The sequence below is a fragment of the Vigna umbellata genome, chromosome 1 (assembly GCF_029865625.1).
Source record: "Vigna umbellata cultivar VRB3 chromosome 1, Vumbellata_1.0, whole genome shotgun sequence".
NCBI classification, from domain to species: Eukaryota; Viridiplantae; Streptophyta; class Magnoliopsida; order Fabales; family Fabaceae; genus Vigna; species Vigna umbellata.
In genome coordinates, this window is record NC_142165.1 from 55,964,792 (window position 1) to 55,982,714 (window position 17,923).

General features: G+C 33.5%; 1 protein-coding gene and 1 long non-coding RNA gene across 2 annotated transcripts; one reads left to right on the forward strand and one right to left on the reverse strand.

The window, feature by feature from the left end:
* Window positions 1-9,462, forward strand: LOC124820898 (uncharacterized). Its single transcript, XM_047292683.2, has 13 exons — window positions 1-310; window positions 1,051-1,124; window positions 1,379-1,462; window positions 1,618-1,698; window positions 3,533-3,613; window positions 4,480-4,572; window positions 4,918-5,097; window positions 5,225-5,292; window positions 6,357-6,408; window positions 6,703-6,756; window positions 6,839-6,925; window positions 8,560-8,626; window positions 8,980-9,462. Exons 1-13 carry the CDS (start codon window positions 169-171, stop codon window positions 9,069-9,071), a joined length of 1,155 nt encoding a protein of 384 aa, XP_047148639.2. The 5' UTR covers window positions 1-168; the 3' UTR covers window positions 9,072-9,462.
* Window positions 9,463-10,597: 1,135 nt separating this feature from the next.
* LOC148205811 (uncharacterized) lies at window positions 10,598-12,689 on the reverse strand. Its single transcript, XR_015785775.1, has 2 exons — window positions 12,551-12,689; window positions 10,598-12,165 (listed from the first exon to the last, which is right to left on the reverse strand). It is a non-coding gene; the product is annotated as an uncharacterized LOC148205811 (long non-coding RNA).
* Between the last annotated feature and the right edge of the window lie 5,234 nt (window positions 12,690-17,923).

A 17,923-nucleotide genomic window follows, 5' to 3' on the forward strand; every position in this document is an offset into this window, starting at 1 on the left:
TTGAATAAGAGGTCATATGATCCCGTGTTTGTTTCGTTCTTTCTTCATTCTACAACAACCCATTCCTTCCCCCACGCGCCATTCTCCGGCCACCGTTGGTGACGGAGCGCCGTTCATAGTATAATATTCTCTGAAAGGTGGGTGCTTGTGAGGTTTCGGCGACCATCCATGGATAAAGTCTTCAACAGGCTCCGCAATTTGGACGCTTACCCAAAAGTCAATGAAGATTTTTACAGCCGCACGCTCGCCGGCGGCGTCGTCACCGTCGTTTCCGCGGCTGTCATGCTCTTCCTCTTCTTTTCCGAGCTAAGTATGGCCTGCATCTCCTGTTTTTGTATTTCTTTTCCTTTAAATTTTTGTTGATTATTGGAGTTTTGACTTGTTTTTGTTGGCTGGTTGGGAAAGGTGGGAAATTTTAAAGTGGGGATTTGATTTTCGGGTGTTGAGAAAGTTGTGTTAATCTGTGTGTCCTGGGCTCAGCAATTTTGTTGCATTGAGCTGAATTTGTAATGTATTTTCATTGAGTGGTTGGGGAACTTAGGAATTAGGAAAAGGAAGATTTCTTTCTAGGTGGAACGATGTTTTGTTTTTCATCTTCTTTCTCTTTCGACCATTTTCCATGTTTATAATAAATTGATGGTTGATAGTTGAGATTTCCAAGGCAATAAGGACCTAGATCCATTGATTCAATAATGTCATTGATGACATATAACTGATTCATGTCACAGAAAATATTCTGATAATATAATCCTGATATGTATGACACGAGTAATGTTCTAAATTATTGGCATAAATCAGTGATGGTCTAATGCTAGTATCACACTTTTAAGATTTATCCAGTTAAGTTTATTTTCTGCAATTATTATATAATTGTTATTTAACTATTGCTAGTTTTATTTAGGGATAAAAGACCCAGTCGTAGAAAAAAAATGAGTGATATTAAATGAGCTAGCTTGGCTTTTCTCTGAATGATTGCTTTTTTGCCTGCATCTGTGACTGTTATCTTTCCTATTAAATTTCTATAATATTATCTGTTACCTTTGGTTGCAGATTTATATCTCTATACAGTTACAGAGAGTACGCTTTTGGTGGATACTTCAAGAGGAGATACCTTGCACATCAATGTAATTATTGTTGTTATATATTTGCAGTGTACCTTTTTTGAGTTTTGTTCAGATCTTCATATTTCAAGCCCAATCTATGAATCATTTATTTGTTTAGTGATTTTCTTTCAATAGAACTTGTATAGGTGCCATTATCTGGTTTGATTGGCCTTGTACCTTCATATATCTTCTAAGTCTTCAAGCATCAGTCTTCTTAATATTGACTTTACCTTTTAAAACTAAAAATTTAACTCATTTTTCCCTTTTAAATGCAGTTTGATGTCACTTTTCCTGCTGTTCGATGTTCAATACTCAGTTTAGATGCAATGGATATTAGTGGGGAGCAGCACCTTGACATAGTACGTTCTGCTTACATTAGCATCTTATCAATTAATTTTCAGTTCCTCTAATTCTAATTGCATATTTATACTTCTTTTTCTATCATTCCCCGAGTCTCATGTTCATAGCATTGTTAGTTATTAAATATTATTCACACTACTATTTCTATTTGCAGCGACATAATATAGTGAAGAAAAGAATTGATGCTAATGGTAATGTGGTAGAAGAGAGGAAGGATGGAATTGGTGCACCAAAGGTTAGCTGAAATACCCTGACTCTTTTTTACTTCACAAATGTTGTTTGCTTTGTGTTTGTCATAGAATTTAATCTATTTGACTCTTAACTTGCCTTTAGACTATATTTGTGATTTACTTTTAAAGGTTGCAACATACATCTTGTGTGTTTTCAAGCTTGAACTCAATATCTATGCTCAAATGAGTGCAGCTTCTTACTAAAGACTTTTTCAAATATACCAATTGTTAGTTCACTATAACAGTAGTGATTATTGGTGTGATTGCAAGGTACCACCTACACAGCTCAGAGACAAGTTATTTTCCACAACTACATGTCTAGCTATACTATATGGTGGTAAATGCTGTTAAAAGGACAGCATGACAAAAAATGTGGGAATAGCAGAAATGAGAATGTTAAGATGGATGTGTGGTCATAGAAGAAAGGACATAATAGGAAATGACTATATACAAGGAAAGATTGGTGTAACACCCATTGAGGGACCAAAATGGACATTGGAGGAAATCATTAAGGGATCTTTGGCTAAATAATGTTGTTGAAGCTTTAGTTTAACTGAATTGAGTAAGGCATGATCTATGTAGCTGATCTCATCTAGTGGGTTAAGACTCTGTTGTTGTTGTTGTTTTATATTAGTGAATATTGGGTTTTAAAAGAAAAGTGTTGTTGAAATCAGAATGTTGAGGTAAATGAGTGGATATACTAGAAAGGCGGAAATTTTGAGTAGCAAGCACCTATTGAGAAGATGACTAAACTTAGCTGAAGGTGGTTTGGAAATATGGGAAAAGTTCATCAAATGGAAGATAGTCCAGCTAAAAGTTATAGAGGATGATTGATGTTAACTTTAGGAGAAACCATGATAGAAGATTGTACTTAAATGATTTTATTGAAAATTTAGTTTTTGGTAGATCTAGAGGCTCAGTTCATTGATTGTGCTGTGAGATAAGGCCACCTTATTTATAATTCTGTTGTCTTCTAATACAAATTAATAGGAATTATTGTTAATAGAAATGCTAGCCTGAAACATTTTCATACTTTTGTAGTATTAGAGAACCATATTAGCTATGACTTAATATTGCACTGAGCTGCTTGGAAATGAAAGGCCTTGCACTTTTGTTTCTTACATTTATAGGGATGACTAGTAGAATAGAGGTTCTGACCTGTTAAATTCTTCATGTTAGCTATCAACGACATTTAATGTGAAAGTACTTTAAAATGAATACAAGCTTCGTTACTCAAGGCAGGAAGGGAATATGGATGATAACATGATTGTTGCATATTAATGAATGAAGCTCTTAACAGACTTTTATGTGGGATCCTGAGTGTCTGCTGGAAAAAGTACCTTTAGAAAGGATGGTTGTAACGTGACTGATAATTCATTTTTCAGAAAGGACTCTTATTAATTGGGTTGGATTGGGTTTGACATTGTTTTTCTGTGTTTCTATGATAATTTTTCTTGTAGATTGCTTTTCCAGTATTATGTTTGTTCTCCCAAGTCAATAATGTCCTTTTTAGTGCTTAGTGTTTATAGGAAGTAGAAGGTTCTCTGGTTTGAGTTGTTTGTAATTTGTTTTGATCTGGGTATTATACACAGTAATGAGTTGTATATATTTGTATTTGATCGCCTGTTGTTTTTGCCTTGATGAGATTTTATTTTTGGATCTTGGTTTGTACTTCTTGAATTCATTACCAATGATGGCTGGCATAAATTAAAGTCAACTGTTGTAAATGTCTATGTACCCCTTGTTTCTGCTAAGTTTTTGTGTCATTTTGAAGCAAAGATCACTATTCATGTCTAAAGAATTTTCATTTTTGTTTCCTGTATATCTCTTCTATTGCAGATTGAGAGACCCTTACAAAAACATGGTGGCAGACTTGGACATGATGAGAAGTATTGTGGTTCATGTTTTGGTGCGGAAGAGGTACCTTTGACCATTTACTATACTTAAATTAGCTCATGTTTCTTATAGTTTTTGTAACTATCACAACATGTTTTGGTTTCAATGTGGTGACTGTCAAAACTTTGATGTTCAATACATTTTTTTTAATTGTGTTAAGGTTTTAAGGATTTTATGAAAAAAGAAGGGAGAAATTAGGTATCAAGGGTTGTGGTGACATAATTGGGTGAGATATTTGACTATAAATTTTTTTGGATCTAAACTAGGTAATCTAGGGTGAAGAGTGTCCTCAAGGTTCTTGGGAGTTTTTGATGCTTATCATAGGAGGTGCCAAAAGGCTCATGCCTCATCGAAAGAAATACATTAAAAGACCATAAGTGTTTTTACCCTCAGTTTTTGTATGGGTTGATAGCTTGTAAAATTTCTAACTATTACCTGTGTGATAACTTTTGTGCCTTGGTCTACTTTTTGTATAAAGTACTGTCAACCTTAGGTTATAGTTTTCAAACCCTGGTCTAATATATAAGGGAAAATACAGTTTATGACTTTATATGATTAGATAATATAGTGGGAAAAAGGCTTAACTATGTTTTTGGTATCTGAAGGGTGAATTCAGTTTTGGTCTTCAAAATTTTAAAACAAATAATTTTTGTCCCTCAAATTTAGTGCTAAGGGTTCAAATTTTAAAACAAATAATTTTTGTCCCTCAAAACAACTAAACCTGTTTTATACATTATTTTAATTAATGCTTTAATTTGTGTGGTTTAATATGCTTTCTAAACTTATATTTTTCTGTGTATTTGACACTTTTGTCAGCGCAACTTGTACTCTTCAATTGTTTAATGATTTCTTTTATGTCTATGGTTTCTCTCTTGTTCATTCTCATGCAGTCAGATGAACACTGTTGTAATTCTTGTGAAGAAGTTCGTGAAGCATATAGGAAAAAGGGGTGGGCTCTGACAAATATGGATTTGATTGATCAGGTTGGCTTGATACTCTCTTTCTATTACACAATAAGCACTTGCATTTTCTGTGGATTCAAATGCCACACTTGAGAGGTTTTACTTGTTTTATGTATGTTGTTGCTTGAAGCACATTTATTATAATTTATGAAAACTTCCGGATGCAATGAGGAGGCTAACAACAGGAATGAGAAGGCTTCGCTGTACCTTATTCTATAGATCCTCGATCCATTATATAGCATGTATTGGAGTTCTTGGCTGATGAAATCTGACATTTGTGTTAATTGTACTGGATTTGTGTACTTTGTCCTCTTGCTTGAATTTGTAGGAGGTATACTGCATTCTGATGCTTTGGTTTTGTTTTAGTGTCAAAGAGAAGGTTACGTGCAAAGGGTAAAGGATGAAGAAGGTGAAGGATGCAATATTCAAGGATCTCTTGAAGTTAATAAAGTGGCAGGAAATTTTCATTTTGCAACCGGGAAAAGCTTTCTTCAGTCTGCTATATTTCTTGCTGATCTTCTTGCTTTACAGGATAATCATTATAATGTAAGACTGAACAGGTTTTAGTTGTCCTTTGCCTGAATTATTTATCATATTTTGAAAACTTTGATATAGTTTTGATGATTTTCCTTTCCTTGTAATCTCGTGTTTGATTTTCAAAAATATGATGCAGATAAGCCATCGGATCAACAAATTAAGTTTTGGTCACCATTTCCCTGGATTGGTAAATCCTCTTGATGGGTAATTTTCTTCTCCAGCTGACGCCTTTATTTTCTGGTTTCAAGGATGGACGTGGGCATGAGTTTTACATACTGAGATTTGTAAAATTTGAATCTAATGCTATAGAATGAGATTCTAAAGTAAAATTACTTTTCCCCTCTATCATTAAAACTTAATCAAGTTTCCATTTAAAAGACTATAACTTGTAAAAGCACAATAATTTGTTTTCAGTCATTGTGAAGCATGTTTCCTCACGTTGCAATTTGCAAGGCACTAAAAGGACATGTATGTGTTTTCTCATTCTCCCAAATGGCCGTTTGAAATCTTCAAAAATAATAAACAACCAGATTGTAATAGATTTGATGACTAAGCCATAACTTCATGTATAAGGTAGGCCAAATGTCATTTGTTTGTTACTTTATTCAACCCTATTGTTGAGAACATGGAAGCATGCAAATGTTGAGATGAACCTTTCACTCGGCTATTGAACAAATGTGTTTTTCCCATCCTCTCAACATATAGAGCTGAAACCAGGGTACCAGACTTTTGATTGTAAAACATCCATTGGCTTAGAAGTTATAACTGCACTACAATACAACTATTATGCTTTGTCTTGAAATTGTAACCTCTGACTTTTGTATTGGTTTCAATAGAGTAGGTTCGTATTGAAAATGGAAAACGCAATGGAAGGGGAGAGAACTCTTAATTATGATGTACATAAAATTTGATGTAACTATTGGCCACTTACATGCAATACATTTTAAGGACCAACTCTACCTAAAATTTAAGCTGTTAGGTGAAGGTTTAAGATTGGTTTTACATCTATAATACACATACAGACAGACTTCAATTTTCATATTTTGTTACAATGAAGCCTTGCAATGACCTGCTTTTGCAGAAACAGCAAATTGTTAATTTATTTTTCACCTTTTCTTTTCTCTCTGAGCATTTAAGTTGACCATGATTGCAAAATTTTGTGATGTATTATACTCATCAAATGATAGCCTTCTAAAAAAACCGTGCCTAAATTTTTCTTTTAATCATTTGAAGTCTCCTAACTTTGTTCTCCTTCTAATCCTTTGCAGGGTAAAGTGGGTGCAAGGACCGACTCATGGCATGTACCAGTATTTTATAAAGGTTAGTTATGGAACTGTAATTATGTTATCATCCGAATCTCTCTTACACTTATGAGATGATATTGCATTTTTTTTTTTCTCTCTCTTTTTTATCTTTTAGCATCCTGCACTTACAAACTTTAGTATATTCCAGTATTTGTCTTGCCAAAGCTACTAGAGAACCAGCAAAAACATTTTGAATATTTGCTTCAAATTGTTGCATCATTTGTGCTTTCTTCTAACTTCTTGAATATTATGCATGAAATTATGCTCTGCTTGATACTTGTTTGGGCATCTATGTGTGTACACATTGCAGGTGGTCCCTACAATATACACAGACATTAGAGGTCGTGTTATCCATTCAAATCAGGTATTTTTAATATTATGAACATACTGTCATTTCACGATTCATTGGATTGTGCTTAAGTAGCATAATAAATGTTATTGCACAGTATTCCGTGACTGAGCATTTCAAGAGTTCAGAGCTGGGTGTTGCAGTTCCTGGAGTTTTCTTCTTTTACGACATATCTCCAATCAAGGTAAAATTGCCTAATTTTGCTAGCAAATTGCATATAATGTTGATGTCTTTTCTGCTTCCGTTGACTGGACTCGAAGTTTGTGTTTTTCTGCTTTAGTTTGACACAGCCAGGCATGCCTAAGTCTCTGTTTTCCCTGTAATTGTAAGATAACCTTTTAAACATTTCCTCATATAGTGAATGGGTGTATTGGGCCCTCTTTTGCACTTTTGCTGCATGTCTCTATTTAAAATCTTGTTACTATAGATTCAAAAGGACACAAGCCGATGATTTTATAAGTAGTCCCCCTTCCAGATCCAGCATAGAGTTTATTTTCTTTCATAATTATTATAGTCAAAGGAGTTCGGAACTGTTAAGCCTTTTCCATCTGCATTGTAATCAAATTTAAAATAAACACTTAAACTTAAAAACTTTGGATTAATACTTGATCTCAAAACTTCACAAACCGAATGTAATTTTCTCAAAATCTTGTCACTATGTAAAACAACTTGAAAACACCCCTAGGGTGTAAGTGTAGGGAAATAAGAAGAAAATGCAAGATTTTGTATTTAGCGAGTTTTTATTATTTTTTTATTTTTGATCAGCTTGTATTTAGCTAGTGATTGTTCTGATTTGTTTCTCTGGAGATGCGAAGTTGTTACATTGATAGGATGACCTGGAAGAAAATCTCAATGGATTATGTTGACAGGATGAAAACAATGTGCAGTGTCTTTGTGTAGACCAATTATCACTGCTTGAGTCCAATGGTTCTTTAAGACGCTGCGAAATAAAAGCACTTGCACAAGTCAAAACTTCATTTGTTCATTGTACATAATTTGCAAACAGTATCAGTTTCTTGAACCTAAGATACTGATTTACGTGTTATTCTGGTTGAGTTATCAATGAGCGCAAGATATTCAGAGTCAATTTGTTGCCCTAAACTGAATTCAGATATCTTGAGGATTGTATCCCTTTCCTACTTTAGTGATAATTTATTAGGGTGGCAAAGAGTTGTTAAAGGTGTCATTAGGTCAAGTTATGGTATTATTAATACAAGTTCTTGTCAGGTAATTCTAAGACTAAAAATAATCCTGATATTCTAGGCACTAGGTTTTTTTTAACAGCCACTGAAAATGAAGCCTTCTTCTACCTAAAACACATAATATGAGTTACTTGGAAACAAGTATACAAGTCAAAGCTTACAGGGTGTGACTAAGTTATTGACTAAACACAGATGAAGATAATAGTGTGATATGCTGAGACATTCAAGCAAGTTTCAACCCTCAAAGTACGGAGACTTCTATTATATGACTACTGTTTTTGGTAACTATATGGCATTTCTAACAGTGGCAGCTTTTTGCCAATGATCTCAATGACTAATTTTATTGAGACTGCTGCTAACCACAAAATAGAACTAAAGTTGCTATATTGTTTTTGCAAGTTACAATTGCGCCGATATGATTGATATTGGTACTTTATTTAAAATTGTCCCTAAATTATGATACATCCTGCTGATTCAACATAAATATGTATCCATTATCTTTTATTTGCGTGGAAGAATCCAAGAACCCGACTTCATAGTTCTGTTAGAAGCATATTGTAGTTCAAGTTAAAGAAAAAGTGTATTGGATCTTAAATTGATTTGTTTTATGTTGCAGGTCAACTTTAAAGAGGAACATATTCCATTCTTACATTTCCTAACTAATATTTGTGCAATTATTGGAGGTAATTTCTTGTTCTTTCTATCCTCTCATGGCAGAGAAAGATAACGGTGATAAATTAATTTCTTATCAACTTTCATCATATGATTAAAAATTATGAACTTTTGTACTAATAATTTTCAAAGCTATATCTAAAGTGATTTTTGATTAGTTGACGGCATAAATATCTTTACACTAACACAATGCATCAAAGTTAAGCTCTAAATGAAAAATAGTGTAATCAATAGCCAGTATGAACTAGGTACTACTTTCACTTAATGATTTTGCTATTCATAATCTACTTGTCTTTACATCAGGGACGTCTATGTTTTCATGTCACGCAACTGATTAAAAATTCATTTCAACCTTTCTGCACAGGTGTATTTACCGTTGCAGGGATCATAGATTCATCAATATATTATGGTCAGAGAACAATCAAGAAGAAGATGGAGCTTGGAAAATATAGATGATTTGGTCACATTCTGCATGAAGAGTCTTCTTTTGCTGTGTACTTGGTTGGGTGGTGCATTGAGTATAGTTTATAACATGGTATATCGTGTGCACATGATGCCAAGGGTTAAGCAGAGCCGTAGATTTAGTTGATGCATGAAGTGTATTTTTGGATCATGATTTTTCATTCGGGTGTAGCAATTTAATTTCAGTTGCTACTTTGGTGGCTTTTTAATAGTGAAGGATGAAGATGAGGAATGCAGAGTTTATTGGGAACTTCATGATATTTTTGCTGCATAGTGCATGAAATGGGTGATTATGCATAACATACGGTTCTTGTATTGCTATCACAGCTACATTGTAATCTTTGCCAATATTTTCATTGAACTGAAGAATTTGAATCTTTTGTCCCGTTTCCTATCTACTTATTTAATGTTCATGTTTCAAGAGCAGCAATGCTATTTTATGAGTGAGAAATGTTTCAGATGCTTCTTATAGCAGCAACTCTCTCATATCAAATTTGACTTAGTTATACTCATGCTCTATTTAGTTTAGATTGTGAATGCAAGTTTCTTCAATTTTCTTGGTTAATTTAAGTTTCTCCCTTCTTTAAAATTGGACAACTTCCATCTATCCATTTTTCATTATTTAAAACTTCCTTTTTTTAATTTAGATAATTGTAAATTAAATTAATTAAAAAAATTCAATCTTGTTCAAAGTTTATCCATTAAAAGGAAAGATTTTACTTGAATTGAAAAGATTAAAAAAAATATTCTTTAAACCTCACGTTTATATTTTATACTGATTTTAAATTCACATTAATTTATTAATAAAATATCTTATTCTAATAACTTAAAAGTAGTATAGTCAAAACAGGTTGGATTGAAAAAATAAATTAAAATTTTTATAAGTTAATTTTAAATCCGATCAACTAAGAACTCAGCTCACTCAGTTAAACTCCTGGTGAGTCAAGTTGGTTTACTAATCCACTTAATTATTATTTTATGTTTCAATTTTATTAGTTAACACTCTTTTTATTGTATTGTAAATTTATCCATTTAACACTATAATCTTATAGATGGATAAGTGACAAAAAGTATTAACGTTAGATACATATTTGTTTTGCATATTTGTTTTGCCTTTTATACCTGATTTTGGATTGTATTTGAAGTTTAAGATGATTTTTTTATTGTATTGTATTTTTTTATTTTGAATTATCTCTAGATATTAACATTATTTTAGATTGAAATTTATTTAGATTTAAATAATTTTATTTATTTATTTTAGAATTAAAAAAAACTTATAATTAAGTGAGTTAGTGAGCCAATTCATTTAATCCATTAACTTGTAGTAGACAAGACCAGATTCAAATATTTTTTTTTGATTTACTAATAAGTGAGCTAGGTTGATTTGGCTCACTAAGTGAGCCAAATTTAAGTTGGCTCACTCAAAATTTTCATTGAATATCTTATGAAACTCTCTAAGTTGTCTTAGATGAGAATTGGACGTAGCTCGATTAAGTGAACCAATATAAATTATCTCTGTGTTAAGCTTTAATTTATAAGTTATCATTCTATCCAAAAATTAATCCCTCATCATACACATCTTCAACACAAGCCACCTACGCTAAGAATGACTCCTTCCTAATCACTAGGAGGATAATCTAAAACTGAAACTATAAATGCATTCATCAGACCAACATTTATGAAGTCGTTTCAAGCGACTCATGAAGATCATCCAAATCATGATCTATATATCAGCTTCGAAAACAATGTTGAGAAACATTATTCAACCCCCTTTTAGTGTTTTTCGAACTTCAATTGGTATTAGAGCCTACCTCATTGAGCTAGTTCCTAACAGAACTCAAGGTAACAGAACTCAAGGTAACAGTCCAAGGGATTGAAAAAACACAGGCTGATGTTCGTCGAAGTAATACAACAAGAAGGAGACAAAGATAAGTTGAAGCAGCTATTCAGACTCATCAAGGAGCAAAAGGAACAAACATCTTGCCTCCAACATACGAAGGTTACTCAAGGTCATCAAGAAGCAGGCTTAGCATCTCTGAAAAGTCAATACACATCCTTCGTCACAACTCAAAAGAGGACACTCCAAATGAAGTCCAAATGATCCTCAAGGAACTCAAAGTCTTGGGAAATCTCTAACACAACAACAACCATTCTATTAGACTCCACCAAGCCATCCTAGACAATGAAGAGCACGGGGTGTCACTCTCAAAATACATAGAAATTCTGATGACACTAGACAATGAAATTCTTCACTAGGTATAATAGCTTGATCTTGATCGCTCAACGAATGAGCTCACTAGACATGAAGGAATCTTCTAGAAGATTATCGGTACAAAACTTTAAGACATAAGTTGTAAAACAAAGCAGATGAAGGAAAAGCTCACATAAGAGACAATGCTCATAAGCATAAGAAATGACTTGGGTAAGTCAATCAAAGGTATAATGATGGAAGCAGCTCCAAGCTCCATGCTAAAGCAGCTCCACGACTCAAAGTGACGCATCGGATTGGATTGATGAGTGAAAATAAAGGTGCACACCAGGTGTTCGATGGAAGGTTCCGTGTGTGTTTGGTGTGTGTTTGAAGCCTCACAAGCTCAGAAGGCCTTCTAAGAGGGAAGGAAGCTGGAGGAGAAGGTGTTGAATCAATCACAATAAGGTGAACTCGAAGAATAGAGGTCTAGAGTAATCTGAACAACACTTCAATATCTCATTCAAGTTGAGATTTACATGGAGAAGAGTATCTCTTTTATAGGTGAAGAGAGGACTTCATTTCTAACTTTGCTAAACTTCTAAGAATCCCAAATGAAGTGTGCTGGAGAAGTTAAGGAGCTTGGGACGCAAGGTTCATCCAAGCACACATTAAAAACGTGCAAAATGAAAAAGCTGTAAAAAATGGCTGAGCGCGAGCTTCTGGTGGTTGGGCGATTTTACAATCCGGAAGCTAAGTCCCTTTATTATCCTAATTCGGAAGGTAATGGTCCAAATCCGGAAAGCACTTCAATTCTTCTCTTTTTTTATTCCCTTGCTTCCTTTGGCTCACCAAGCTTCCTTGGTTGATTGTCCATGATCTTTAACCTTTATTTAAGGCCTACAAAACAATGTAAATGTTATTTAACAAAGCAAATCCATCTAAGATTTAGATAAGGAAAGAACTTTAGAAATCCTTATTCCACTTCCCTTTCTTTAGTTTTACAAGTTGTTACTTATTTGGATGGAAAGGAAGACCATGAATCTCATGACAAAAGTGTCTAATACTCTCAAGGGAGCAACGTCTAACACTCTCAAGGGAGCTAGACGAAAATGGGATGAAGAGGTTAAAAGAAGTATCTGTCACAAGGATGAAAAACTAGACTCTCTCCACGACAGAATCAAATATATATCTAAAGGAATCATAAGGAGAAAGTTATCTCAACAAAAATGGGAATAAGATCACAAGTTTTGGAGAAATAGGTATGAACAACATCCTCTCTTACCATATAAATCTGCTTTAGAGTAAGAATTGCCTAGGGATAGATTATCTACGAGGAAATTTTAAAGAACTGGGAACCTCCCGCTATGAGTTTATTGATTCTAACACCAGCACGATTGTTGAAGACTCTAAAAAACGCTCCAGGGCGGTGATGGACAAATTTGTAAGCACCAAAATATGATGTCACAAACTTGTTTCACAATCGGCAAGTATGACCGAATCGTTTCAAGTAATAAACTTGGTAAGACCAAGTATCGTTCTCCCAAAGGACTCACGGCCTAGTTTAGTTATGTGATTTGTTGATTAGCTAAGACTTAATAACACAATAATTGAAGTTTAATATGCAAAGACGAAAATTAAATATGTATGCATGAATTGATCAATGACAAAGACAAAAGATAAACACTTTCAAGGAAATATATGAATGAATATGTTGTTGGGGGTCAATTTCATCTCATCCACTCTCATATATTTTAGGAATTCAACATTCAAATCATCATTGTTAATGCCACTCTCTAATGTACCATTCTAGATGGCTTCTCCCTAATCAAATAGTTCATACAATTCCTAGCATTCCTAATGATTAGTTCATGAGTGCAGGAGCTTAAAGGCAACCAATATAATATTGTCAGTATAATATTGGGAGAAATTCCCCGGATCTAGATTTCCCCGTACGTGTCCGTATCAACAAAACCAATAATCATGCATTAGAATGAGTTAAACAATGCAAGCATTGAGCAAAGAGGAAAAACCCTAACTAATGATGAAAGAAAGCATATGTCTTAATTCAAAGATGTACTCAACAAATCCATATATGAGAGCTTCAAGAGATTACTTTGATTCCCCAACAAACATACAAGGTTTAGTTCACCATATTCATGGTGAACCTAGATGAATAACAATGAAAGTATGAAAGAATAAACCCAATAAAGTGGAAGAGGTAGCCTTAGCATCCAAGATCCTCCTTCAAAGGGGTGAAAGAGAGAGTGTTTGCCTCGTTTCTGCCAAAGATGCCTAACTATAGGACGTGCAAGCCCTTATATACTAATCTAAAGTTACAAAAGATTACAAAAGTCCAAGCCCAAAAAGTGCCGCTCAGCGGTATTTACCGCTCAGCGGTGATTGCGCGTCTTCTTTCTTCCCCTCAGCGGCCATTTTGCCCCTCAGCGGTTCCAACGTCACCTCTTGAGTGCCGCTCAGCGGTAGTTTGCCGCTGAGCGGTGCCTTCGACTTCTCCTTTTTGCACTCTTTCTTGTCTTTTCTAATGTCCTCTCTCTTATTCTTCACTTCTTTCACCAAATTCACCTCAAAACCTGCACAAAAACACTTAAATCAAGCATAAACCTGTCCAGCTCTCTTATTTCTGAAAATATAAACAAAAGGCATGATTTCAAGCTAGTTTCTAAGTCTAAAGGTTGCTTTTAGTATCAACTTTAAGCATGAAAATAACAGTTTTTCAACTGTTATCAGGCGGAGGAAGAAGCATCTGAAGAAACCAAGAAGTTGAAGAATGAGAAATCTGAACCAGTTCTTCCTAAAGACTCCTCTCGCAAGCAATAATCGATCAAGTCAAACAACTGATCGCTGAAAATAATGAGCATCAGATGATTAGATTTGAAGGACTATTGCAAGAGCATAAAAAGGAACATGAGGACCGTCTTCAAAATCTTCTCAAGGAAATAGGACTAAACGACTAAAATTACATGTCATAGGAATTTCCTTTTTCTTTTGTCTGTTTTGTTTTACTTAAATTTTTAATATATTTTAACTTCTTGAATTTACGTTATTGGTTGATAACTAATTGATGATGATATGATAATTGTTGACCAATCAATACTTAGATTAGGTCAAGATAATTTAAATCAGAAAATTAGGAAAAACACCTAAAATCCTCATAATATGATAAACAATCTATGTATAAAATCCCTAACAACACAAGTCTAGGACAACCTAAAATTGTAGTCCATGATTTCCTCAAGATCAAATACAGAAATCATCAAACACCCTAACTAACAATAAAAACCATACTAAAGCACTAAATATAATAGAAGAAAAGAACATTAAAACAAGTTATTCGAATAAGACGATGGATATCTAATAAACAAATTCATAATGACTATAATGAACTGCTACTACGTCTATCCTTAGAAGCCTCAAACTATTCACCTTTAGACCTGGAAAGGTATTGTATACAAGAAGCATTTCTCTGTACTTTTTTATCTTTCTTAAATAAGAGGGAGAGAAATATGCTAAATCAAATAAGAAGAAAAGTTCAACTAAAATTGTATGGACAAGGCATAGATAAAATAAAGCATATTTAAGTAAGGGAGATAAGTAAGGCGAGAGAATCACAACTAGACTATCTTCTAAGTAAAAAGTAAAACTCTTCGTTTATATTTGTTAAACATAAAAATGCAGAGATTGTTGAGATAAGAAAAGCTCGTCTACAATATCTTTGGTTTTGATGTTTAAACAAACAATATTAAATGAAGTAGTCTTAAATATAGTCTTAGATTGTAAAACAATAAAAACAAAGAAAAACAAACAAAAGAAGTTCACTAAAGTTAAAACACTAAAAGTTGCATAGAAACACTAAATATAGAATAGAAGGTGTCTACATAACAAGTCTATTGGAAAAACTGGGACTCAAGAGATGACAACAAAACAATAAAATAAAATAAAACAACATAAGGGCTAAAGAAATCTAATTCACAAATATAAACAACAAAACACTAGGAATCCAAAGAATGTTTTGACAATAAAAGCTACAATGCAGATAGGTAAACAAGGATTAAAGAAAACTGCTAGGAACAAATGGTTTTGTAAGAAGTATCCTTAAACAACCTCTATAGGAAACACAAACACTAGACAAGCATCACTAAACGATGATCAAACTAATTCTATGCATAGCTGAAAAATAGAAGGATTGGAAAGATGTGTTTGGAAGAACATCTCAAAATCCAAAAACTCATATAAAATGAGAATCTTGCTAAACAAGACCCACCACCAAGCGCTCAAAACGAGTCTTACAGTACTAGACAATAATATTCTCTCAATATGTTGTAGCTGATAAAAGTGTCAAACGATGAAGGCATGCTAAAAAGTCTCAAACGATGTAATGAAAAACATCGTGCTAAACATGTCAGATAGAAAAATCTAAATGTTTTAACCGAGCTAGACAAACTTTCACCATAAAATGATGAGTTTGGTAAACACACAAAAATAATAAAACTTGCTTCTAAACACATGATAAAAGACATTCCAATAAACACAATCTTGAAAATAACAAGTATCTACCAAACAAACACTAGTTAAGAAAAAGTCTTCTACAGGCTAAACAATACCACATACCAAACACACTCTCATTTAACAATAAAACTCTCATGAAACATTTAGTATTCTCAATAGAAAACTCAAACAGTTAAATCATGACCAAACAATAGAAAACATAAAAACTTTGGTTGTTTTGAACAAGCATTGAGTGTCTTAAATGCTCAACGTTTAAAAGAAACAAGGTAAATATGAAAAATGACATATCTATTGTGTAGACATCTATCCTACTTTATGCAGGATATCTACTACACGCATTCATCTATTCCATTCAATGCAAGTAAAAAATAAACGTTATAAAGAAGAAGACATTAGCGGAATGTTTCATTCATCAAAAGTCGTGCAAAAAAGAATAGTCTAATCTACTTTTGATAACGCTTTGAAAAGCAAGTATGCTTTAACAAGAAGACATCAACCTATGATTGCCACCTACGATAAAAGCTACAAAAAGTCAAATTAAGAGGACAAGCTTCATCCAATGACTACACTATCACCAAATCTCAAGGATAAGCATCGTCTACCAACAATATTATCAAAGGTGTATAAATAGAAGATCAAATAAGAAGGAAAAGATGATGGAAAATTAAGGAATAAAAAGAAAAATCATTCCCATAGAAGAATCAAGATCTCTCTTTGAACAATTAGAGTCAAATCCTCTTACAAAGAAGAGAAAAAGGAGAAGAGCTCAGGAAAAGAATTACTCTCAAGCTTCATTATTATACATACTTACTACTGTAAGAAGAGAGGAAGAAAACGAGACACAGAGAGAAACACCTGAAAGAAAGAAGAATTACTGTTAAGCTTCATTGAGGTATACGCTTACTATTGTGAGGATCTCAGAATATTTCTGAGGATCTCATAACTAGCAAGGATCTCTCAAAAGAGTATAAAAATAACCCAAAATATTTTTTGAAGAAGAAAAGAGCTAAATAACAAACCTCAGAAGAGAGAAGAATGAGAAACTGAATTTTGTGTGTTTTGGAATGGGAAAATAACTCTCTATTTATAGAGTTAGGGAGGAATCAATTAAATAAAAGAAATTAAAATTCATAAAGATCTTAACATTGAAATTAAAACACATCGAAAATTTGAACGTTGGCATGTTTAATAAAATAATATTACTGTTTGCCAATTAAAGCACTAACGTTGCAATACAACGTTCTGAATTCAATCTCATAATTAATGCTTTTTAACTTTTGCAATAATATAATATTAATATATTATAACAATCTCCCACGTATTGCAAAAGAGAGTTGAAAGAAAAATAAAAACTTTTATTCTAGGTCTCAAAGGATGTAATGCATTAGAGCTGGTATAGCAAGCTATATGAACCAGTCTTAGATTTAGAAACTTAACACAAAATATAGTTGGTATAGCAAGCTATATGAACCAAAGACACTTGACGTGTGTTAGAGGTTTATCCTTGTTGTTATCGTTGTGTTGCGCTTACTAGGCCATGCGCGTGCCCGATATTCATGAATGCTCTAGAGATCATGACAAGATCTCATGCAAGCGGCCCCACTTGACATTCATATAGGTGATTTCATCAAGTGTATGCTGCAAATCATACATCATCCATAAGGGATATGAAAATCATTAAAAACTTTGTTTAAGATAAAATTCTATCACCATATAGAATTTTAATGACAAAGTTTAGCCTCTCAATAATGCAGTCTGTAGCACTTTCACGCACACACACCATAGGAAGGGACATAATGAATAAAAATCAATTTAGTGCTATCAGAACTAACAAGTGACTGGTTTTTACCCATATGAACCTTATTCATGGGATCTCCAATCACAAAGGTTGGGTTACCATCACTTGTTTGTTTGCAAGTGGCTTAAGTCCCATTCTCCTCGATGTTTCTAATATCATTTGTCTTCCCAGGGGTTTTGTCAGAGGATCTGCTAGATTCCGTTCTGACTTCACATAATAAATGGAAATAGTTCCACTCTTTAGCAACTGCTTCACCAAATTGTGTCTCAATTGAATATGTCTATTCTTTCCATTGTAATTCTTGTTTTTAGCTATAGCTATTGCCGATTG

What these genes read in the sequence shown, in the direction of transcription:
- LOC124820898 (XM_047292683.2), top strand. Translation starts at nt 169, where the DNA reads ATGGATAAAGTCTTCAACAGGCTCCGCAATTTGGACGCTTACCCAAAA. An exon ending in ATGGAATTGGTGCACCAAAG is followed by an intron (nt 1,699 to 3,532) that starts GTTAGCTGAAAT and finishes CTTCTATTGCAG; the next exon opens with ATTGAGAGACCCTTACAAAA. An exon ending in TATTTGTGCAATTATTGGAG is followed by an intron (nt 8,627 to 8,979) that starts GTAATTTCTTGT and finishes CTTTCTGCACAG; the next exon opens with GTGTATTTACCGTTGCAGGG.